At 33.0% G+C, this 27,423-nt stretch overlaps 1 protein-coding gene across 2 annotated transcripts in view; it reads left to right on the forward strand.

Annotated features, from left to right (window-relative positions):
• The first annotated feature begins 21,249 nt into the window (after positions 1–21,249).
• Positions 21,250–27,423, forward strand: part of LOC139520456 (uncharacterized) — a 38,826-nt gene continuing 32,652 nt past the window's right edge. The window contains exon 1 of one of the 2 annotated variants that reach the window (XM_071313063.1): positions 21,250–21,441. In XM_071313063.1, the coding sequence (XP_071169164.1) occupies positions 21,391–21,441 (51 nt within the window). In that variant the 5' untranslated portion in view covers positions 21,250–21,390. The remainder of the gene's footprint in view (positions 21,442–27,423) is intronic. The other variant, XM_071313064.1, reaches the window with a different exon arrangement.

The following is a 27,423-nucleotide window of genomic DNA, read 5'->3' on the forward strand; positions in this document are numbered from 1 at the left end:
CGTTGAACGTACATCCAACGGACGAGTACCGGATAAAACGGACATCTAACGGAAGCGTAACGGATAAAACGGATGAACAAAATAATCTGAAAATTAAAGGCAATAAACCATCTAAAAATTAAAGGCAATAAACCATCTGAAAATTAAAGGCAATAAATCACATACACGTGTCTTCTCCTTCTTCTCCTTTCGACAGCTATAAGGTTTATATTTGCTATATTTAAGTTGAGTCTGGCCTGAATAAGAGCTGCTTGGTAGCGAAGACGTGCTCTTACTCCAAGATCCATCACGAATAATAAATATTCATGACACTCAAGAAAATCTGACATACCAATTATTGGCATTTCTGACGCGAAATTTCAATTGGCATTTGTCCGTTTTACATCCGGTAGGCATCCGTTTTATCTGTTATCCTTTAGTTAATGTACGTTTTACATCCGTTTTATCCGTTAGGCGTCCGGAAGACGTCCGTTGGTGAATTGGTCTCCGGATCTCCAACGGATGCATAACGGACACGTAACGGATACAAAACGGACGAGTACCGTACAAAACGGACGCCTAACGGACGTTCAACGGACAAAATTTTCCACCGGACAGAACGGACGTCAACGGATAAAACGGACGCTTAACGGACATGCAACGGATATGGACGGACGCCTAACGGATAAGAACGGACGTCTAACGGACATAAACGGATTGAAAAAAAGTTATCCGTTAGGCGTCCGTTCGAGCTATCCGTTAAGGTGTGACCGAGGCTTGACGGATAAAACGTACGCTTAACGGACATGCAACGGATATGGACGGACGTCTAACGGATAAGAACGGACGTCTAACGGAAATGAACGGATTGAAAAAAAGTTATCCGTTAGGCGTCCGTTCGAGCTATCCGGTAAGGTGTGACCGAGGCTTTAGTTTCCAATAATTAGCTTATGTTAATGTTATTTTTCTGACTTTGATTACCATTATGTAAGACATGTATACATTTTATTGACTATTTATACATGTATATGATGACACCAGGACTACAATTTTCAAGTCTGATATGCTCATGTTTCGAATGTTCATAGATTATTTTTTTTTGAAATTAATCTTAATGCAATAGCCTGCTGAAATGATATCAAGTTTAATAGTTCTCACGGCTTTCAGAAGTCAACTGGATATTCTTTTTACTGGACTAGATTCTTTTTTTACAGGACAATCACACATATGATATGGACAAAATTGAAAATGTTACTGCTCATTTTGTAAGGCATATTATCAATCAAATGAATTTTATTAAACCCATTTTTACTGGTCTTTGCCCAATGACCATTAACCTTGGGAATGTCTGATTAACTAAGTCATCCAGGACATATTACACTCTACATAACGGATTGGTGACTGTACCTTTATTCAAGATGCTAAATATGAGGTGTGGTATATGTAAACCTGCATAATAATTTAGTTTCGTGTTTAAAAAAAATCATTTCGGGGCCTTTTATAGCTGACTATGCGGTATGGGCTTTGCTCATTGTTGAAGGCCGTATGGTGACCTATAGTTGTTAATTTCTGTGTTATTTTTGTCAATTGTGGAGAGTTGTCTCATTGTCAATCATACCACATCTTTTTTTTGTATACCCAATGGCATTCAATGTATAAATTAAGGAGATTTGTTTTCCGCAATTGCCTTTATACAATAACACATGTACCACAATGCAATATTCAAAAAAAATCTATTATCAATACTGGTGCACAGTGTCTTTGATCTGAGCATACTGTATATTGTCAGTATATCTAAACTTGCTGTATACATCTTCCAATGTGTCAGTACATCATGTCAGGATCCTCTAGTACTGGAGTCTTTCATTTCATTAACAAAACTTACATTTTCTTTATTACAATCATTATTAAACTTGTATCTTTTTTTTCTGTATTTTACTAATTTAATATTTGTTAATCATTTAATCAAATCAGTTACACGAACTGGAACTTTCTGACTTTCTATTATGATCATTTACTGCTAGTATTCTGAAAATCAGCAGGAATCACAAATGAGCTGGTGTTGTTTTTGATGTTTCGTCGTCTGAGTTTAACCTGTCCAATAACTATAAAGTGTTACGATACATTAATACACAACACATGAATAGTAATCAGAAAGGTGTAGCCACTTCTTTACAAATGCTGAAACGAGAAATAATACATGAAAGATTATCATCAATATTTTTTCGTTGAAACATCACAACACTAGGGAACAGAAAGAAATATTCATGTATGATGTCATAATGATGTAGTATTAAATTTAAAGATTGCTCTCTCACTCGTGGTTTATAAAAAAAAAAATACTTGCACACCCCCTTCCCCACGAGAAACCCCATTATTATTCGAAGAAAATCTTCATTCAAACTTCTCTTAACTTAAGTATTCCACACCAATAATATATGCCTGATGTTTGTGTGTAGTCGTTAAAAACTATTGAAAACGCATATGATCCACTATTTCAATTGAATTTTTATGTAACAACATCCAGATCTATACAATATGAAAGGGAGAACAGTGTGCAATTTCATCAATGATTTTTTCATACTCATCCTACATGTATTTAACGATTTTCGTGAAATTTCATTCCCATCTAAGGGTGCATTCGGTTAACACATTAATTTGTGTTGGTTTTCTTCTTGAGTCTAGTCCTGGAACACAAAACTCGTGTAGCTATATTTACATTTTCCTCAATTTTCGTTTTTTCTTTTCATTCATTTGCAAATTTGCGTTGTACTGCTTTTATTCAAGCTCCCAATGAGCTTCGTATTTAAAAAAATCACGAAAATATCAGCTTAAAATCATTTATGAAAAGATGACACCGTGGCATATTTGTAAGACTAGCTTGACCCATAAAATTATCTAGCATACTATTATAAACAAGAATGTGTCCACAGTACACGGATGCCCCACTCGCACTATCATTTTCTATGTTTAGTGGACCGTGAAATTGGAATAAATTCTCTAATTTGGCATTAAAATCAGAATGATCTTATCAAAGGGAACATGTATACTAAGGTTTAAGTTGATTGGACTTCTACTTCATCAAACGAACGAACGAACGGACGAACGAACGGACGGTACGACGCACAGACCAGAAAACATAATGCCCCTCTACTATCGTAGGTGGGGCATAAAAAATTCAGTAAGCTTAGTACAAAATGTACATTATATTAGAGTAAATTTATTTTGAAGTCGGTAAATCTGTATTGTATGATATGCGTTTCTTTCTTTTTAAAACATAGTATTTAAAATTTTACATTCACTCTGATTCATATATGACTATGCGATATGAGTTTTTTCATTGTTGAAGGCCGTATGATGTAGATATTATTTGCCCGATTTTGGTACAGTCCGTGTAACGTAAAAGTTAACAATACGAACGATGCCCGAACCATGTACGGACGATGCCCGAACGATGTACGTACGCTTACCGAACGGTGTACGAATGCAAACGAAACGCTGACCGAGCGTTGTACGGTCGCTGAACGAACGATGTACGAACGAAACCATGTACCATAAACCATTCCATAAACGATAACATAAGCGCCCTTTTATCGTATATCTTATGGTTTTGCGTAAATCGTTTCATTTAGCGTATACCGTATCGTTTAGCGTACATCGTTTCGTTTTGCGTACATCGTTTCGTTTAGCGTATATCGTATCGTTTAGCGTACATCGTTTCTTGGCGTGCATAGTTTCGTTTAGCGTATATGTTGGTTTTTTTTTAAATATAAAACATGAATTGTGTTCTGTTAAATCTTTTTATATAGGTGATAATAGAGGTTTCTCAACATCTTACGAACGGACGAAACTCTACGAACGTATCGTTATGGAGCAGTAATTTTTATAATAAAATCCATAATAAATGTCTACAGATACTGCAGTGTGTTTAAAAGACAACAGTTAACAACTTAATATCCTTTTTTGCAACCTTGCATTTTATTGTTGTCATTAAACATTCGTGTTCCAATTTATTTTCTGTTTTTGACTGTTTCGTTTTCTTACGTTGAGTTCCGTTTGTTGACATGTCGCATATATGCGTTCGATTTATCTCCCTTATCCATTCAAAAAGATTTTTTTTTTATAATGTCCTTGATTAAAAAATTCAACACATCTAGTTTGCAATTGCTTGATTGATTGTTTGGTGTTTAACGTTCAGTGGCAAATATTCCATTCATTTCATTGCGAAATTAGCGTTTTGTAAAGGATTGATAAGTGATCGAGATAACACAACTTTAATATATTTCATATATCCACACGTCCCTTCTATGGGTCCAATCTGTTTGAGTTACTTTGAGTTTCATTATTTCGTATCGGAGAGTATATTGAGGGGGGGCAAGGGGGTCCCAATAACAGCATAACAGCAAATTGATTTGGCTTATAACAGATAACAAGGAATTAAAATGGACAAAAACAGATAACAGTAAATGAAATATTAAAATAAGTGTGGTCCTGGACTGATTGAACGATTATGTCTCCATCATATGAAAATCAAGCACAATCCCTACCGTTGCTGATTTCTTTCATTAATTGTAACTCATAACAAAACAGAAACAGGTCAGCAATAAGTGGTGCACAGTTATTCCCCATTGGAATTCTGATAACTTGACAATTTACGTAAACTCCATAGCAGACAAAAATGATATCTAGTAAACATTTAAGGGCAGTTATGGTATCAAAGCAGGTCTAATTGACATAGTTCTTTTGTTTGTTATTACTAAAAAATTACCTGAAAGAGTTTGAATATATATATTTGCATTCTGATTTTTTTTTAAATGCACGTTCAATGCGTGAGGTGTGGGATTTATTTCTTAATAAGACTACGAGGCACAGTGGTATATAGGGTAGAAAATCAAAAGCACAAATTATAAGCATGCAATTTATCAAGTACTTCAAAATAATTTTGACACTCCAATTATTCCACTATTTTCAAAGGCCTTATTTAAACATCTTATTATCAGGGTTTTGAGTGTTCCAAGTGTACTAGTAAGTAGAATACATAGTCTAGTAGTGGAACAATGGCTTAAAGACGAAATACATCTTTGTTTGTAATGAGTTATGTGCAGCTTCGGAACCCAGTACATGGTTTGAACTTTCATTGTACAATGTATTTGGTTCTGCTTTGAAAAGAATCACAGATCTGAGTTTGTGTACTTTATGATATAAAATGTTAACTGGTAGTAAAGACCTCCATGTAGTTCTTAATTGAGATCCTCATCAGATATCCCTGGCCATATACTTTTCTTTTTGTCATATTAAGAAATGCTCGAATTTAATATGTACGTACGGGAAACGAGGAACATTATCCCCATACAATAAAAAATTCTAAATACACAGATAAAGCAAGATGTGGTATGAGTGCCAATGAGACAAATCTCCATCCAAGTAACAATTTATAAAAGTAAACCATTTTAGGTTGAAAAAAACAGCCTTCAACGTTCAACATGAGGCCTTGGCTCACACCGAACAGCAAGCTACATGTTCATAAAAAAATGGATTTTATTACAAAGGATAATCATAAGATATACTGTAATTGTCCTGGATTTCACTGATATTAATATGTTTATGTGTTGATCTGTGATGGGTATATATTAATGAAATCCTTCGCCGAATACGGGACCACCATATTACTAGTGGTAGACCCCAATGTCCAATAATCTTCAATTTCTACCGAATATGGGCTGTCAAAAAAAATTCTAACATTCGAATTTTCAATAACAGTTAACAGCAAATATATTATCACAATAACAGATAACAAAAAAAACTAATAGTCCAATAACAGCTAACAATGAATAAGACAATAACAGCTAACAGCAAATATATTTTCAGAATAACAGATAACAAAGAATTAAATTGGCCCATAACAGCATAACAGTTAAACCCCTTGCCCCCCCCCCCCCCCCCTATATTGAATAGATATGTCGCAACATAGCTTTTTTATTTCTAATATTTATTGGGAATCAGTTAAAGAAACTCAAAGGTGCACTCGATCTATCGTTAGAAATAGAGTTTTGTGTGTTCTTGTTGAAAGTATGAGTGCTACAGCACTAACACAACTGGTAGTCACATAGTTATCAAAATATATATTTTTATATATTACACCGCTAACTAAAAAGAAAAATGAGAAATATGAAAAATAGAGGAAATATACACAGTATGCCATAGAAGCTTAACGGAAACAATAAACAAGAAGAAAAAAATATGTATATACTCATAATTATACTATAGAGGAAACATACACACATAGAATAAGAAAGGCCATAATAACAACAAAAAACACAATATATAAGTTTAAATATTTTCCTTTATTTTTCTTGTTAAGTCTACCAATTTATAACAATATATCAATAAGAAGAGATCATTTGGATTATAGTGGTTGGGGCAAAGAAGTTATCCAGGGGCCGTGTCAATGAAAGTATCCTAGGATATGTCCTAAGATATGTCTTATGATGTTATTTAGGATGGTCTTAGGACGTGTCTGAGACATGTCTTAGGATGTAAAACAAAGCTGTCTTAGGACAGTCCTAACTACGATGGTCCTAGGACCATCCTAACAATTTTTTTTAATTGAAAAAATATGTTGAGATTGCTATGACGTAGATTTAATGGTATTTTCGTATCTATATGTATAAAGAGAGGGAGGAGGACTTTTATATGGAAAACAATATATATAACGCAAAATAAAATTTAAAGAGTTAACGTTATTCTAATAAATAACTTTGTTTAATAATATGATAAAAGATATATAAATGAATTTAATACGAAAACGAAAGTAAATAGTCACGAAACTTTGTTAAATGAGATATTCGTGCTACAATTTTAGTCGATGAACTAGTTTTGTCCTTAGGTCCACTCGATTTAATTACATGTATCGAATGAGGATTAGTTAAAAAAAAGTCATATTTTCCCCATTTTTAAATTAATATTGCACCGTTTTTAGTTTAGTTGCAAAAATGTTGCTTTTATGCTTGTATGTTTTAGGCTTCAAAAAAGGCAGCACGAAATAATACAATGTAATACAATTAAATCTTTAACAAAAATTGAAAAAAAAAAGTGTTGTATTAATTTAATTCTCATAACAGTATGATAGTTTAATATTGTATACGTATTTTTAGTATTGATTTTATGCCATATTTGTTGTTTTTATTACGTTTTAGGACATTGTAACCCTTAGGACTATCCTAAGACACCTATTTGTATGTCCTAACTTTAGGACCAAATCTAGGACATATCTTATTTTAGGAGACTTTCGTTAACCTGACTTAGGACTAAGACGTGTCCTAAGACCATCCTAAGACATGTCCTAGTCCTAGGACAGCTTCGTTGACACGGCCCCAGGAACTTATTGGGATGTTTTCTTTTCAAATTTAAAACGAAAGGCGTTCACTCCTAGATTTATTTTACCTCGTGTCCACGAACGAATTTTTTACCGTTAATCAGCATTTAGCTAAGATAAAAAAAAATCCTAGCCCTTTCGATCTATATACATGAATCTATATTTACCTTTTTCACATAAACTAAATAGTGATGTTGTCATCATGTTTATTAAAATTTCTTGTACGATTACTGTCCTTTGATTAAATATTTTTCACTTAAATTTATAGATCAATAAGACTTTCAACTGTGTTGATTGAACAGTAAATTGTATTTTATATATTATATAATATCAAATAAATATAATATGTATTTGTTTCAAAATGGTTTTAAATAATCAAGCATGCATATTTTACATGTAAAAGACATTTCAAAGGGAAGAAGAGCACAGCCGATAATCCAAAATTATAAGATAAATTACTGCTCCCTCTTTTTTCGGGGGGGGGGGGGGGGGGGGGGGCTATGTTTTTTTTTTGGAAAAAAAAGTTTGTTTCCAGTTTTTGGAGAAAAAAAAAATTGTTTTTGATTCTGAGAAAAAAAATTGTTTGTTTCACCCTTACCTGCCACTATATGTAATGCTAAAATTGAAAGAAAAAAATTGTTTTCGACTTGTCGCGAAAAAAAAATTGTCCAGAAAAAAAAACCATAGCCCCCACCCAGAAAATCAAATGGTTGCTGCCTAATATAAATACATTTTTTAGCTAGGATTATGAAAACACGATTTTTATCAAGTTCTTTTTTAATTTACCTGTGCACTCTATTGTGGGACCTCGTGTCATCTTGAATGATACATTTTATTGTGTAATGAAATTAATTAAGGAATAACGCAAAATTGCAGTGTAGCCAATCAGAATAACGTATTATAATTCAATTCAAATCTTTATTGCCATAAAACTACATATTTATAGTATGTGACACAACATGTAATGAAACATACATCTAATGTTATTATAACATTGTAAATGCCCTCCTAATGATACATCTAATAGTTGCCACTGGACATTAAACAACTAACTATAAATTCATCCGTCATATTCTTAGTTTTGTTATAATGTGAAAATCAAACAACATGATGATACAATAGTTATTGCAGATTTTCACTAGGGAAATAATGGGAAATAATTGTAAACAAAACCACTCACTCACATCCCTACGACACAAATTAAAGTCTAGCCTTTTTACATTAAAATACGATATTTGCATCTATTTCAATCTACATGTATTCTAAATGATTTTAAACAATTTCAAATCAAACGGTCATTTTTCTTATTTGCCATAAAAAAAACAATTATTTTCATTTCTTATTTTAAACAGATCGATTGTTTTTCAATGGTCGGTGCCTGTCAGGATTTATAAAACCGTGTTTGCCAGAGAAAAAAAAGCTACATACATGTACAACAGGAAAATAACAATGTCTTAGAAATACTTCGATTCCCTACATGTATTTTCTAATTTCTGTTGTAATGTGGTGTAATGCAAAGTGGTAATTCCTGAATACTGATTTGTACCCATCAAGCATCTGGGGTTAATAACTGTTACAAATCTATGGACAGTAGTCTCTGTTTCTTTACTCGAAAAGTATTCACCTAAATCATGTTTTATTTATGAAAATTGCTCATTGCTGGCGAATGCTAAACATTGATCTCTAGGTTTTCAATTGTTTAGTTGTTAGGTTACTGTCTGATCTCGCAAACCTGACATTTCATGGTCATTATTGTTTGCATCAAATTGCACCAATGCATTCAAAAGATATAAACGCGACACCGTACAAGTGTCGTTATTTTACATAAAGTATTAGTAATTTTTTTTCTTTAACGAAAACGAAATACGAAACCACTTCTCGCAATTTCCTTTGGGGTTATTGTGCTTGTCTTTTGACAAAATAAAGCCTTGTTTCAAAAAATAAAACGTATAAGAGTAATATATATAACTGAACTAGAGTGGAGAGTTGAGAAGTAGGAATTACAAATTTTAATTGAATGTTCTAAATCTTAGTGTATTTCTGATTATGATTGTACAGACTCAAAAATGTCTTTGTTTTGCTGAAATGAAAGGTCACCGTCGTCAGCCAATAAAAGCAAAATGGATATAGTAGATCTTTCTAATTTTGAAAACAATATTTCTCTTGCTCCGTTGATAAAAGGGCACTTACAAAATAGTGAATACTATCCTCACAAAGATGACCACAGCTGCTTGCGGGATTGGGTTTAATATTGATAATGTTTAAATCTGCATTTGAATAACGTCACCATATTACTCAACTGCACTAGTATTAAACTGATAACCGTAACTTGAATTACGACTATCCCAATATGGCGACGGCAGATATATGTAAAATCTTTACAGCCATTTTTCTCAAATGTAGCATGTTTTTGTCAATAGTTAGTCAGCTGCAAGGTTTTTCTATATCAATGATTACATCGTATTTGAATCGTAACGGTGCACTGTAATAGTCTAAGCGCTTTGAAAATTGCCGTTGAAAAATTCTGCCAGGATCTGTTACAGAAAAAATGTGTCAAAGTTGAGAAAAACGTTTGGTACTTTTATATACTTTGTGGAAAGATAGAAAAACACTATAATTTTCGTCAGAACTCAAAGATTCTTCGATATGTTCTATTGTCTTCTGGATATTTTTTAAGATGAAAAATTAAAAATTCTTATACCAAACATTTAAAATTTTACTCGGCGTTTATAAATAGCATTGAAAGTACAACATCTTATAAGCGATAATCATTGATAAAGTTGATGTAAATGAGCCACTCTTTCTCAGGTTGAGATGGAATATGTTCGTTATTTGATTTAACGAGTTTAACAATCGAAACCCCTGAAATATCGCCTTATGACAAGCACGAAAAATGGCTAAACTAAACTTCCAACAGCGGACAATTATTTATAATTATACGATATTCTTTCAATGGATGTTTTAAATATAATGCAGAACTTATCAATTAAGACATTTCTTATCCCTTTTCAAATATGAAGTCACATGCACGAAAAAGCTTGTCTGACAACATATTTCATCCTGGCCACAACTCCCCCACCCTTACCCTGTAAAAGTTTAATGGTATTTCCCTAGTGTTGATTTCGACAACGAGCTTTAATTGTAACCGCAGATAAATAGTCAATTGTAAGTCGGTGTGACTCTATCCACCACCAACACATAACCACAAGCTGAGTGAGGAGACTTTCTTGCTATAAGACGTCTAGAACTATTTTCAACCTTGTCGTCTTATTTCTTAAATTACGTTTTAACAAAATATTCGTTCCCGTGAAAACTAAGATTTGTTTAACTTTCAAATTTTATGGTGGTCTCTTCTCAGGATATAGCGGTTATCTGTTTGTTGGCTTTACAGCTAATTTCCTAATGCATGTAAAGCGAGACTTTAGTTAGCTTGCTTACTTAGTTTGTATATTTTACAATTGTAATTGGGATAACCAATCAAATTTAAATATAATATATACAGATGAAAATATGCCTCTATATTGTTTGAAGTTGTCAATGTTATTTACAAAGCTTGAATCCATGTTTATACAAACAGAGCAAACAAGCCTATCAAAGTGTTACTCTACAAGCATTGGGAAATTAGCTGTAAAGTCGAGAAGATAACAGGTTTATGTATTCAAGTGAATTTAAGATTTGTCGCAATTCTAAAGTACAATAGTTAAATCAATCTTATCTTTGATGTGCCATATGGGCATCCCTATAAAATAAGACAGTCCATGCGTGACCCGTGGCATTAGATATTATGCATGTCAGTGGATATTTTCTTTGTGAAGCTAGCACTAGTAAGTAAAATGTAAGCAAGTATAAAGTAAGTAGGTAAATTATTTATTATAGTGACATGTGTTTTCTTCACAAAATATTGTATTATCCAGTGAGATATAAAAACAATAATTAGAACACCCGACCCTTTGGGTCTATAAGTCACTTTAAACATAAATAAGAATGGTACGGCGAACAAAAATAAATAAATGTTATCGAAAATTTTAATATAAAAATCTTACGAATAACCTATATTATTTACGTGTCTGAAATATTTTGAAAAGTGAAATTAAACTCTTGAACAGACCATTTATGAACGTCGATTCACAGGCACTTGTCTCAAATTTTGTTTTCCTATATACCTTAATATTAAGGTATATAGGATTTTTTTTATTGAGACAAGTGCCTGTGCGTCGTTTGTGTGAATTCGGGATTTACACGTATTAAACATGTTAAAACCTCTTCACTTTTCGGGATTCGAGGAAAAAGAATATTTAGCAAACACTGTTGAGGAACACAAATAAAAAATAATTCTGTATCATAAATTTAATTTGTTAATATTTGTAACTCTTAAAACCAGCTGATATTTTTTTTCATTTCTTCGTGTTGAATAGCCTAACAAATGGGGATACATGTATCCACGACTTCCCAAATTTAATCTAAAATTCAACTACGTTACCCAACACTTTTAATATTGAAACAATATTAATGCAAGATATAAATATATTTTTGTTTATCAAATTCGAATACTGGGAGCTATCTGAAGTCTGTTCATAGGATCTCAGTTTTAATATAGGCGTGGCAATCCATCACTTTTATCCAATCAACTGTCCTTAATAATAAAGATTGACGTGCAATTGTGTCTGTGTCAAGTTAGATAAATATATTCATATTTCTGGACGTACATATGTCAGAGTTTAGGCTTTTTCATTCGATAGTAGCAGATGAAAAAAAAGGATTTTCTGATATTCTATCTATAACTGAAAAAAATGGCATTAAATCGTAGAGGCAGTCCCACTTTATGTGAAGAATAGACCGTATTCAGCTTTTTGGTTTTTCTTCTGTCCATTAGCAAATGTCTGCCTGTACCACTGAAAATATATATAACTTCTGGACTAGCGAACACAGGCAACCTAGTAACTAATCTTCCTGCTTCCAACTGAACGACATGTTCCAGATTGTTGTAATCTAGTTGAGTACAGTCATCCCATAAATCACGTGCATATTACATAATTGGTCTTATAAGTGTTAAGTTTATGTGAATAAGATAATTCCTAGTCAATACATATTTCAATTTTTTTTAGAAATTTAATCTTGTGCTTTCACACTTTGAAACGTTTTCTATATTGTATAGAATTTACCATTGAAATCAAAAGTAATACTTAAATGTTTATGACAGGAGACAATTCTACTACTTGATTTTGAAGTTCTATTTTAATATCATCTGGAGAAGTATTACAAGAGAATAGCATAATAATAGTCTTGTTCCGATTAAAAACAATAAACCAATCCTTAGACCATGCTAACATTTGTTCTAAGACATTTAAGGCATTCGCTAATTTGTAAGGACTAGTACTTGAATAAGAAAGGGATTTTTCATCAGCACACAATCGAGTTAGACTTATCAAATTACCAGCTATGTCATATACATGAATAAGGAATAGTAGGGAACCTAATACCGAGCCTTGTGGAACTCCGGCATTAGTATTCTCAAAAGGCAAATATGAACTTGAAACAGAAACGCATTTTGTATATTTGAAATATAACTAATCAAGTGATTAAATACGTTTTTAAATACATGTTTTTTTCAAATATATTCCTACTACTGATAATAATGAGATTGGTCTAAAATTGTAAATCAGTGATTTGTACCCGGTTTTGAAAATAAATAAATGCTGAAAGTCAACTCATTTTAAAGAAGTTTTGAAAATAAAATGGTCAAATGCATTTTTTTGTTTACATAAAGCACAAATAAATTGACATGTTACATTATGAGATCAAAATACCTTAAATAACCCAGTCCAGAGATATCGTGTATATTCAACTGAATATACCATATCGAGTATTTTACATTCATACTTGTTACGTAACAAGATCTGGGCCCAGGTAAAAAGATCCAGCAGGTGATGTATATTCTAAAGTGTTTATCGCCTTCCATTATACATGCTGACGATGACATTTAGCTTTAGGGCCATTTTGTTTTCGCAAAGACAAACAAAAATTAAATAATTTTATATATAAAATATTCTGTTGAAAAATTATTTTTTTAAATTAAAGGTAAACAGATAAGCATAATGTCTTCGCAATTTCTTGTTCAGATCCATGGACACAGATGTCAGAAGGAATAAGAAAACACTAAATTCTTAAACAAATATATATAAAATGGACACCAAACACATTTTGATAGAGTAGTGTACTGATAAATTTTCTTGTGTATTTTCTATGTTCTGGAAACTTCAACATCCCATCAACAATACTTAAATTAAAGTCCTAAGTTTAATAAAGTAAATATATATTTTTTTATAATATCATTTGCAAGGCTGCATGCCCTGCATGCCCATTGCATCTATCGTTTTCATATGTTTCTTTTCCGCCATGCATACGTTTAATCTTTACTTTGACTTTATTCTATATAATTATATAATTTGTTTCAGAGACCGATTTATGAACTTTATGCTTAAAATAATTAACCCACAATATATGTATATGGTATAAGGCATTTTTTTTTTTGTATATATACATGTACATGCATAAATTAATAATAATCCCTTAGATATATTTTAGTTGATTGATTGTAAGTTGTTTTATGTCCAGTGTAAACTATGTCAAACATTTTTATGAAGAAAAGAGTTTCTAATTCGCAGGAAGAATTTACGTCATATTTTGCACAACGTAATTTAAAGTATTATTTCCTTGTTTCAAAGTAAAAATAATAAATATCATATTTAAAAAAAAAACGTGGATTTGTTTTGTGATCAATAGAACTTACTGCGACCAATTAAATTGTATTTATAATGAGATTTATATTTAGGTGTGTGCCAAATAGGGAAACAATAAACTGGTAAGTTGGTGACCATTAAGACTTCGTTTAGATAACACACATCTTCAAAATTAATAGTTTAAAATAAAATTTTGGGGAGTTAAAAATTGAAAAGTGAAACGCTAAAATGTATATACAAACCTATTCTATCACTTTCCTCTGAGCAAGGGAAATATATATTGAAACTGTAGGAGATCATAGTGGGTTTAACGACAACGAGACAGCAATCAAACAACAAAAACACATAAGGACAGCTAGTGGGTAACATTATATAGTTTAGTTTAAACAAATTTTATTTGCTGAATTGAAGCAAAATGGATTAGACACAAGTAAATCATACTTATGAAGTCTTCTCCATAATACAATATAAAGTTACAATAATAGTATAATACAATGGACATGCATATAAAACAAACAATTTATACAATATAATACTAGCTTTCATAGGTGAACAAAGAGGATAGAAAGTAAAAAGAGAAAAAGAAAGTTTGAAAAGTCGTATAATTCTGTGACGATGACTTGTGAATTGATGGCAATGATGACGTGCAGTGTCAGTAATAATAACGCTCTATCAAGGCATAAGAAATCTGTTTGACCTTTTTATGAAATTTTGAACATGTTTGAAAATTTGAATATTTTGTTCGTTCGAAAGTTCCAAGTGTCCGCAAATTAATAGTTTTGTATCTAAAACAAAGTTTTCAGATAGCCAGTTAAGGTTATGGAATAAGGTTTTTCTACATAATGTGTATTTTGGGCAAACGAAGAAGTAATGGTAGACATCCTCAATATCGGACCCACAATGGCAAGAAGGATCATCTATAATATTAGCTCTAAATAGGTCATTGTTTAAGAATGAAGCGGAACATCGCAATTATATTATAAAGTGTTCACCAATTATAGATAGGTGTATATACAACATGCCAATTTCTAAATCATCCTTTATTTCTTTATCATTGTGAATAAGTTATCCCGGAAAATAAAATACATGTACTACAAGTCTTTGATTTAACAAATGATAAAAGATCTGGCATAAAAACGACATTCTTAATATAATTTAAAAACCTACAAGAAAACTTCATGAGAGCCGATGATTTAATATCCACCTTAATTTTCCGAAATGTTCATATATAATATTAATACGGCGTCAAGTGTTTAAACAGTTATCAAATCGTTATGCACGTTAAATAAATATTGAAAATGTCATATGAATAAATAAATGCTTAAAAAAATGATGCAATTATGTTATCCATCTAAAAATATTAATCATGAAATAATAAATAAATATATATATATATATATATATTAAATGACTGAAGCAATTAAAATTCTTAAGGATATTGTTTCAATATTGCCGAAAACTGAGACTGCTATAACTGTTATACAATGTACATGTAGTAGTCTCAGCCGAAAACAATACGTAATATTGATAATATAAGCAAGTGCGACAAACCAATCAAAAATTTGTTGTTTGGGACTATTCATGGTTGACTAGTTCTATATTAACTAGTGACACTAGTCCTAATTTTTAAGAAAAGGGACAGAAAAAGTATGAAACAAAGATAACCGGTTTTTCAAAACTATATTTTCAAAATGCACTGCATAATTTGAACCGCTTTAAAGTGTTTCATTTTATTTTATGTTTGTGCGTATACGAAAAATTGACAGAAAGTTAAACTTCAATGTTCATAATGTTAATGTCTGTGTCATTTTGGTCTTTTGTGGATAGTTGTCTCATTGGCAATCATACCACATCTTCTTTTTTATATGACTTACGAGTATTATATTTCTTGTGAAATCGATAGATGAGCGGTTTTTTCACAAATACCGAACAAAAGAATATAGCGTAAACGTCAATTAATGAACAAGCAACCCAACGAGAAAAATAAAACTTAAGAGGCATCTACATGTACATGTATAACTTGTTTTGAATTAGAGAAATCATTCAATGCCATATGATTCTATTCAAATTTGTGCGTTTTTCGATTTACGAATAATTCAATAAGATAAAAAAAGTAATTGAAGCAACAAAAAAAAAAAAAAAATACATGAAATAACGAATTAACATAAGTTTACAAATACATACCTAGGTGCATTTAATAAAACAACATTTGAACTTATTAATACATTTTTTCAATTGTAATTTTATGTTTATGTACCCGATATGGTGTTCTTCTAAAAATAAAAATCACTTGAATGGGTATTTATGGTGTATATACATGTATCACACGTGCTATCTACATGTACAATATACGGAAATGACATGGCTGGGTATTGTAAAGTTACTGAATGAAGATTACTGTCAGGTGTATATCACCGGGCGAAGAATTTACTGGTTTGTCAAAACGGTTAGGTGTAATTTGTCATATTGTAAAGGTTTGAATCGCGCTCATCTCTTCTTTTTTATAATATGAATTGCGCCAATAAATGGAACTTGACACATTCCCATTTCCATTCTCAATTTTATTAATTGTGTCATATTTACCTCGAAACGATTAACCTATTTACACGTACATGTAACATTAAAATACTGACTTCAACTGTTAAATAACTAAAATTACTAAAATTTGAAATTATGTACTTCTCCTTCCGTATGCCATGTTTTTTGTGTCAATTTTATCTTTCCATCAGGTCCTAGTGCACTATTTTGTTCTAAGTGCACTAAGGAGGCCCTTGCGGTATCTGTACCTGAAAATACCGGAAAGGACCTCGTCAGTGCACTAAGAACAGTCAAACATTTGAAAACAAGTCTATAATATTTGCGCAATTAAATGATTGTTTTATTGGCACAAATAAATGCTGCAGTTTTTACAATAAAGTGATGCAAAAAAGAATTGGCTCAAATTAATTCTTTTTTAACGAAACTGGATATCGGCCTTCAAAACATGGTGTGTACACAAACAAAACAGTATTCTTTTACGCAGTCTAGCCGGAGAATAAAAGTTTTTGCAATTTGTGTAGGATTTTAATTTTAGAATGTAATGAACAAGTAAGAAGATCGTTAGAAACCTTAAGTGAATCGGAAAATGAGCTATGCACGATGAAAGGGAAAAGTTTGGTGCGTCGATAAAAAATTTCATAGATGCATGTGATAATCGTAAAATTTCAAGTCTTTAAATAACATCCATTTGTAGAACTGATTATTTCGATCCTTCAAATTTGTGTAGAATAATAATAAAAAAATATATTATTTAGTCTCTTTCATATAAATACATCGATTGCAAACATAACGTCCAGTGAGAAATATTTCATGTATTCGTACAAAGAACAAATCAATTTCTTTTAGAATACAATTGATTGGTTATTTAAGGTAAATGATTTGCGACAGAATAAGTGAAACTTGGCCAGAAGCTTACCTCTAAAATAAAGAAATATAAAAAAGGTAGAGTTATTTTTAAATTCTGTATTTTACTCATACATGGACTTAAGCACTTTTTACAGTAAAAAAAACCAGTTTTAACACCAACAGCAGGAATCACAAACGACACTGGTTCCATAGATATCTTTAACGAATTTTTATATATCTCTGACAGTTTTCGGTTTATATCAGACTCTGACATTGAGGAGTACAAATACCATAGATGTGTTGTATTTTTTTTAATACAGTTAAATATAAAACATGTACTTCATATAAAGCCTCATTTATAGAACATTCTTTATAATTTATTGTGTCAAGGAAATATTTGGATCAGAGAAATGTTTGGCGGAGGAGAGAGAGAGACATAGAGAGTCTGACTTATATCACGGTATTTGGTCTCATGTTATTCATGTCAAAATGTGATGGAAGAAACGTTTCCTATTCGTTTTATATATATTCAATAATGATATTAGTTAGAGATTTAATCCAATTCAAACTAATAATTGTTTTTTTTTATTCCGCATCTTTTTATATTAAATCATTTTAACTCAAAACTATAATAATTGAAATAACTTTATGAAATAAAACCAAAACATACGTGTATATCAGACGCTTAACAAAACGATATACCATACGATTGATGAAACGCTAAACGATAGCACATACCATACGATAAACGAAACGCTAAACGCTAAACGCTAAACCATACCATAAACCATACGACAAATAAAACGATTAACGATACCATGAACCATACGTTATAACAAAACCCTCAACGGTGATATTTACCATACGATGAACGAACGATGAACGAACGCTGACCGAACGTTGTACGGACGATATACGAATGATGTACGAACGATGACCGAACTCTATACGAACGATTACCGAACGCTGTACGTACGATTCCCGAACGAAAAAAGTGTTAACTTTTACGTTACAGGGACTGTATCAGTCCGGTGGAGAGTTGTCTCTATAGGCAATCATACCATTATTCAGAGATTACTCAGACTTCAAACGGTTGTTTTGCAAGACAAGCTAGGCCCATGAGCGTAGGACGCCAGAGTACTACGGCATATGCAATTATTCCAGTCATAATCACGTTCGATAACTCTGCATGTGACTGGTTTTATTAAGATTATGTGAAATGTACTGATGTACAGTAGTTGTCGTTTGTTTATGTAATTTATACGTGTTTCTCGTTTCTCGTTTTTTTTTATATAGATTAGACCGTTGGTTTTCCCGTTTGAATGGTTTTACACTAGTAATTTTTGGGCCCTTTATAGCTTGTTGTTCGGTGTGAGCCAAAGCTCCGTGTTGAAGGCCGTACATTGACCTATAATGATTTACTTTTTTAAATTGTTATTTGGATGGAGAGTTGTCCCATTGGCACTCACACCACATCTTCCTATATCTGGTTACCGGTGTGATTATTTCAAAAAAACAATTACTAGATATTTCATCTACTTTACCATCCATTCGAGGTTTTCCAAATGTTAATAAAAAATATTATCATAAAATGATTTCATTAACAATCATACAATACTAATATATATATAGGTCTTGTCAAAACTTACATCATGATTAGGCCACGTTGCCATGTTTGTTTTCTTTGATCACGTTGATGACTTAATTAATATATATCCATAATCTAGCTATATCTTTAATTATAATACGAGTTAAAATAACGTGTCATTTTTTAATTGCAATGTAAGCAGTGAACTGATTCATATTAAAGTATTTGCATGGGCAAAGTAAGTGTCGAACATCGTCTACGTTTGAAAATTATTTGGTCGCCATTTTGTTATAATTTTATGTAACTTCGAAATTTTATCAAAACAAATAGCATGTATCCACTTTAACAGAGAGAAACAATGTGTAAGTCTATGCTGTTTTAAGGTTAGACACCTATTGCAAAGACATGCAACTAACATTTTTCATCGTACAAATCTTCAAATATATATATTCCCATGTCGCCCCAAGCTTTCAATGTAAACTGCATGGTTCGTGCATATAAATCTTTATTTTTAGTGTGAAAGACTGTTTCTAATAGATATATTAAAGAACATGCGAATAAAAGAAATTTCTGAAATACCAAACTATGAACTTTTCAATCAAAATTTCGAAGCAAAAAGTTTGATACCTGAACTGATATGGTTTTCCATTTCATTTAAATGAATATGTTGTCGATCTTTTTAGGGGTTGGGAGGATATAAATAACAATAAATTAGTTGAGAAAATTGACTATAAAAAATGGTCCCATTGCAATTTTATCGAGTTTTAACGAAGAAGTCAACGGAGGCTGTGTGGTAATGTCACCTCGATTTTCAAACTTATTTCGAAGCACGAAATCATACATCTGAACTGAAACTTAAAACATATTCTATTGTAAAAAAAATGTATACTGTAAAACGTGGGGTTGGGAGGGAAAATATCTACTATAATAAAAAAAGTTATGACCGTTTGATCTATGTACCCCGTTCATTTTCATTGCTAATCAATTGGCCATTAACGATGTACAACTTAAGTGTAAAAGTTACGTGATGACCGATATATAGTTGGATATGTTATATTGTATATGATGATGTATATTGGATCCTGACACTGTAATAAACTATTTACTTACTTTAATTACTCTGTTATATACTGTGGACGGTGCGTAATGGTTGTATTTTGGGCTGACCTGAATGTAAGTAACAATGACACGTGCCAATGAAACAAAACATGAAAAATTCCAGAAAAAAATAATCTAAAACGGTTATCTGGATATCGCATGCCTCTAAAATTCTAGCATTAGTATTTCCTAATTAGTTCATGACACACCGCGGCACCGTTAAAGTCCACAGCTCATCTAACTCCGAGTCCACAATACAGCTTAAGTCCACAACAAATTTCTGCTTAAATCCAAAACGGCCCCTTAAATCAAAACACTTTCCACTAAAATCCACAAAACTTTCCACTGAAGTCGACAACTTTCCACAAATTCCACAAACTTTCTACAAACTTTCCGCAAAATTACCTCGGCTAAGGTCCACTAAAACACCGTTAAAGTCCAAAAACAAAATTCCGTTAAAACCACAAAAAAACACCGTTCAAGTCACAGAAAATCACAATACAGTCTTCCTTTATCAAACATATTATTCAATCTGATAAGAATTGTCTACCAAGATGCTTTTTATTAAAATACCTGAATATAAAAAAAAGCAAATTAATTTTCTAATAATAAAAAATAAATTGTCCGGAATTTAACGGTGTTTGTGTGTACTTAAGGGGAACTTTTTTTTACTTTAACGGTTGTTATCATGGTTTCTTTTTTGTATTTAAACTTTAGCGGAGGTCATTTTGTGCTTTATCGGAAAGTTTATGGACTTCAGTGGCGTTATGGACTTCCGCCGCGGGTAATTGTTGTGGATGTAGCGGCGGTGTTTTGGACTTAATATGAATTGTGCATTTTAACGGTGCCACATACACCCTATTTCATGCGTTTTGTAGATAGCCTTCTCACAAAATCAATTGTGTTTTCCTTTATAACATTTGATTATGATAGCAGTTTAAAGTGCTAAATTTCGGGAATTTAATATTATAATAATTGGTTTTTTTTTCCGTTTATGATGATGATGATAAACAAAAATCCATATCTTTCCGATAGGATTTATTTACAAAATGATTTTCTAACGGGTCAAATGCGCATGTGTGAACAGTATGAACGTCATTTTTTTTTTGGCTCGTTAAAAAATTAACGAAATTTATAGAAATGAACTTTAAAATTATATTGTGAGAATTAATTCTTGTGAATATACGAATGAACTGACTTGTGATACTGTATGAATCAAAAAAAGGATGGAAATGGGACTCGAAAAAGGAAGAATTCGAAGGATCAAAATATCAGCGGTGAGAAACCTCAAAAACAAAAACAAACAAAAAAGAGTAGTACTCACAAAGTTAAAAATGTAAATAAACAATCGGCAGCAGTACAAAACAAAATAGAACCTATATTACCTTCTGCTTCTACTATGACCTCTTATGACTCTTGTCAAATGATACAGGGAAAACAAAACATGCAGCACTTTATTCAGCCTCAACAAAATTTCGCATCTCCGGTTTTTCAACAGATGTCTCCTATGTCAGGATATTATCCCGTACCCTCTCAGAGCCCGAGTCACTCGATGCCCCCGCCAATTATACAATCCACTTTAAATCAAGGCAGCGAATCCGGTGATAAAATAGATTTTTTGGTTCAGAAAGTTGAAGAAATATTTAAAAACTGTCAAGTATTGATGAATTAACCAAAAAGATTGGAAATTTTGAAATCAGTGTTAAAAGTTTGACAAAAACTGTTGAGAAAGGTTCAAAAGGAATTGATGAAGTTGAAAAAAGTATGGAGTTTATGAATCAAAATTTTGAAAGTAGTAAATCTGACAGTGAATATCTTAAAACAACAATCACGGAAATTAAAAGTGAACACAGTGAAATGATTAACGGTTTCTGTTATAAAGTTCACCTCACTTTATTACCGTATCATCTGTTACAGTAATTATAATTGACAGATCAGCAACTCTCACATGTCTGCACATTCTTAAATAAACATAAATTTTGGGGCCCTTTATAGCTTGTTGTTCGGTGTGAGCCAAGGCTCCGTGTTGAAGGCCGTACTTTAACCTATAATGGTTTACTTTTTAAATTGTTATTTGTATGGAGAGTTGTCTCATTGGCACTCACACCACATCTTCCTATATCTATGTAATTAAATAGATCAATTGAAGTTCTTATACACATGTTGTCATTCTGTAGTCTGACCATCAAACGATGTACTTGTTAATAAAAGAGGGACGAAAGATACCAAAGGGACAGTCAAACTCATAAATCTAAAACAAACTGACAACGCCATGGCTAAAAATGAAAAAGACAAACAGAAAAACAATAGTACACACGACACAACATAGAAAACTTAAGAATAAACAACACGAACCCCACCAAAAACTAGGGGTGATCTCAGGTGCTCCGGAAGGGTAAGCAGATCCTGCTCCACATGCGGCACCCGTCGTGTTGCTTATGTGATATCAAATCCGGTAAATAGTCTAATTCGGTAGGTCACATTCAGGAAAGGGAAGGGGATTGTAGTTACGACGTAAGGAACATATCCGATATCATTTGTGATACGGTTATTCCATAACGGTCAACCAACTCGTGATGGCGTCCGTAAAATTTACGAAGGGATGATTTCAACTTCACCATTTGGAACTCTTGGTTTAATAGCTTCCTTGTGAGCAGCAACCCTCTATCAAAAAAATCATGATAGGAAATGCAAGCACGGGAATATCGTATCAATTGGGAGATATATACCCCGTATGCAGGTGCTGCTGGAATGTTGCTACTTAGAAATGGAAAGTTCACAATTGGAAAGCTGAAATCATCTCTTTTGTCGTAAAGTTTTGTTTTCAACCGAACCTCATTGTCAATAAATTAGTTATAGAAACTGGATTGTATTATTACATAGCAAATATATTACACATTTTGGCGACGAGGAAAAAACTGGATATTTATAGAAATGTGAATTTCTACAAGTGACAATGCCGACTTACGGGAAATTAGACTCTTTTGATGAATCCGAAGATTGGACACAATATGTAGAACGTATGGAACATTATTTTAATGCCAATGAGATAGACGAAGAAGACCAGAAAAAGGATATTTTCTTAAGTGTATGTGGGAAGAATACCTAAAAATTAGTAAGGGATTTATTAGCACCAGCCAAACCAGGAACGAAATCACTGGCCGATTTAACAAAACTAGTGAAGGACCACCGAGATCCAGTACCATCAGAAATCATTCAGAGGTTTAAATTTAACAGAAGGACAAGACACAGCGATGAGTCAGTGAGGACATTTATTGCAGCACTAAGAAGTCTGACAGAACACTGTAATTATGGTGACACGTTAAACGCGATGTTACGTGACAGGTTAGTCGTCGGGATAAAGAGTGACCGCATACAGAGGAGACTGTTAGCAGAGCCGAATTTAACATTTGAAAAGGCATTGGAAATTGCTACCGCTATGGAGACTGCAGAGAAGAATGCACAGGACATCCAAGCGAGTGGGACAAATGGAACATTTCAGAAACAAATCAACAAAGTTTCAAAATCATATACAAGAAACAACTCTGGAAATTCGAAACAAGGAGATTGTTACCGGTGTGGAGGAAATCACTTAGCCGCTGAATGCAGGTTCAAGGATGCAAAATGCCACAGTTGTAAAAAGAAAGGACATATCGCAAAGAAATGCTGTAACAAATCTGCCAAGGGGAATTTAAGTGAAAATCACAGAGAGTTTAAATCACGTTTTAAACCACGTGCTCATTTCATGGAGCAGGATGAAAGTAGTGAAAGTGAAAATGAAGTTTACTCAATTTTTCATTTTGGAAATAAATCTAATGAGGCATACAAAGTGCAAATCAATGTAAATGAATGTGAAATAGCCATGGAAATAGATACCGGAGCGTCAGTTTCTATCATGAGCGAGGATACTTACAAGGAATACAAGTCGAAATTCAGAATCGAACCGACAAGTGCTAAACTCCGAACGTACATGGGAGAGCAGATTCCTGTAATAGGACTTGCAATCGTCAATGTCAATTACAAAAAGGAAAGCGCAAAATTACCGTTACTGATAGTGAAGCGTAAAGGTCCGAATTTACTTGGCCGAGACTGGTTGAACAAACTCCAACTGGATTGGAAGGATATTTTCTCCGTCGTTGGAAGTGATAATCAATCAAGTGATTTGAATGTGATCTTGGAAGCAAATAAGGAGGTTTTCAAAGATGAACTTGGAACTGTAAAAGGCATGAAAGCCAAGATTTATGTTGATGAGAGTGCCGTACCGAAATATTTCAAGGCTCGCCCTTTGCCGTATGCGTTGAAGGATAAAGTGGAGATGGAACTTGAACGTCTTGAGAAGGAGGGTCAGATTCAGCAAGTGGAATTTTCCGACTGGGCCGCTCCGATAGTACCTGTAGTTAAGGAGAACGGATCTATTAGAATTTGTGGTGACTACAAGGTAACCGTTAATGCCGTTTCAAAGTTGGATAATTATCCTATTCCTAAAACAGAGGATTTATACGCAACGCTTGGAGGAGGACAAGAATATACAAAATTGGATTTAAACCAAGCATATCAACAGATTGAACTTGATGAGGACAGTAAGAGGTATGTGACTATAAACACGCATAAGGGTTTATTTAGATACAATAGACTTCCGTATGGTGTAGCGTCCAGCCCAGGTATTTTCCAAAGAACACTTGAAAATGTTGTTCAAGGTATAGCCAATGTTTTGGTTCGAGTAGATGATATACTGATAACGGGTAAAACAAGGGAGGAACATCTTAATACTCTTTCTGAGGTATTGTCTAGATTTAAGAGAATCGGAATTCGGTTAAAGAAACAGAAGTGTGTGTTCATGGCCGAAGAAGTTGTTTATTTGGGATTTAAAATAAACAAACACGGAATATATCCAGTGGAAAGTAAAGTTGAGGCGATCGATAAAGCACCAAGTCCTACAAACGTGACAGAACTGAAAGCTTATCTTGGAATGCTGAACTATTACAATAGATTCTTAGCGAATTTGTCTCACTTGTTAAAGCCTCTACATGTACTTCTACAGAAAGACACAAAATGGAGTTGGGAAAAAGAACAGGAAAAAGCGTTCATAGAGTCAAAACAGCTGTTGAAATCCGCATCAGTACTTGTACATTTCGATCCGAAAAAGAAATTAATATTAGCATGTGATGCATCACCATATGGATTAGGCGCCGTACTTTCGCATAAAATGGACGACGGCAGCGACAAACCAATAGCTTATACATCTCGAACACTTACATTAGCAGAGAAGAATTATTCCGTTCTTGAGAAGGAGAGTCTAGCCATAATATTTGGTATCAAGAAATTTCATCAATATTTGTATGGACACCCCGTTACAATCATAACCGATCACAAGCCGCTTATAGGTTTATTTCGAGAAGGTAAACCTATACCTACAATGGCCGCATCTCGAATTCAAAGGTGGGCACTGACTTTAGCTGCATATGAGTACACGATTGTATACAAAGAAGGAATGAAGAAAACTGATCAAAGAAGGAACTATCCAGGAAAAATTGAACCGTTTTCTTTTCAACTACTGTATTACGTCACAAACAACGCAGGACTGGCACCGTCAGAATTGCTAATGAAAAGGAAACTCAAGTCACGTCTAGATTTAGTTTTTCCAAATATCGAGAAGCGAGTTCAGGAGAGACAACAAAAACAGAAACATTATCACGATAAGAAATCTGTGAACAGACAAATTAATGTAGGACAGGGAGTATTTGCCCGAAATTTCGCAATTGGTTCAAAGATTAAATGGATTCCAGGAGAAGTTATTAAAACAATCAGGACCACTTTCATTTCATATTAAATTGCAAGATGGACGTGTCATTCGTAGACATATTGACCACATCAGAGTACGAAACTTCGATTGCAAAAACAACGAAAATGAACAAAAATGTGACAATGACAGTGATTTGTCTGATCCAGAAATAACTATACCGATAAGTACTCCTGAGACCGAACAACCGCAAATCGAGAAACCGTCAAACATGACTGAACAAATGGAACCACGCTATCCGAAGAGAATAAGAAAAGAACCATCGCATTTAAAGGATTTTGTGTTAAAAATAAATGGTTGACTTATAAAGAGGCATAATAATCCTCACAACCGTTTGGAGTGCATTAAGTACTTCGCAGTGTATGTGTGTACATATCAATTAGTGTAAGAAATAACAAGACCAGTGCGAACATTTTTATTTTTATTTTCATAGTAGGACATTATAGTTTCAGTGCAGACAAACTTTAACGAATGAATCTTTGTGATCTGACATTTTTATTTGTTTTCAAACTGATATGGACTTATCAATAGTAGCCTTGAAAAGACATTATTTTTCTGTATTTGAGTTAATTTGTTTTTAATTTGTTTTTATCTAAGGCCGGAGAAGTGTTATAAAGTTCACCTCACTTTATTACCGTATCATCTGTTACAGTAATTATAATTTACAGATCAGCAACTCTCACATGTCTGCACATTCTTAAATAAACATGTAATTAAATAGATCAATTGAAGTTCTTACACATGTTGTCATTCTGTAGTCTGACCATCAAACGATGTTCTTGTTAATAAATTAGTTATAAAAACTGGATTGTATTGTTACATAGCAAATATATTACACATTTTGGTTTCGATTGTTTGAGGGCTGATATGGACGAATTACATGAGCGACATGTAGACTTACAAATAAGGTCTATGAGGGAAAACCTTGTGTTCTCGGGTATACCAGAACTTTCCGAAAATGAACCATCAGAGCAAACTGAAGACATTATAAAGGGCTTAATGAAAGTTAATATGAAAATGGATATTGTAATGGACTTTCAGCGTGCACATCGATTTGGAAAAAAAAACACAAATTAAAATCGACGACAGAGACACTTATATGACCAGACCAATAGTGTACAGATTTAAAAATTTCAAAGATCGCGAATTGGTCAGATCTTTTGCGCGAAACCTCAAAGATACCAAATTTGGGGTGAATGAACAGTTCCCGGAAAAGGTTAATGACCGCCGCAAACTTCTCTGGCCATATAATAAGGAGGCAAAAAAAGCAAGGACAGAAGACGCACTTCAAACGAGACAAGCTGTTTATTAACGGCAAAGAAATTGGACCACCTACCGATCGTCACATGGAGACAGACAAAAGACAACAACAAGAAACAGAAGGCGCACGACAGAAAGAACCACCCCGTAGAGGTCCTCAACAGAACAACGACCGTCCCCGTGGAGCCCCTCGTAGTAG

The sequence above is a fragment of the Mytilus edulis genome, chromosome 4 (genome assembly GCF_963676685.1).
Source record: "Mytilus edulis chromosome 4, xbMytEdul2.2, whole genome shotgun sequence".
Taxonomy (NCBI): Eukaryota; Metazoa; Mollusca; class Bivalvia; order Mytilida; family Mytilidae; genus Mytilus; species Mytilus edulis.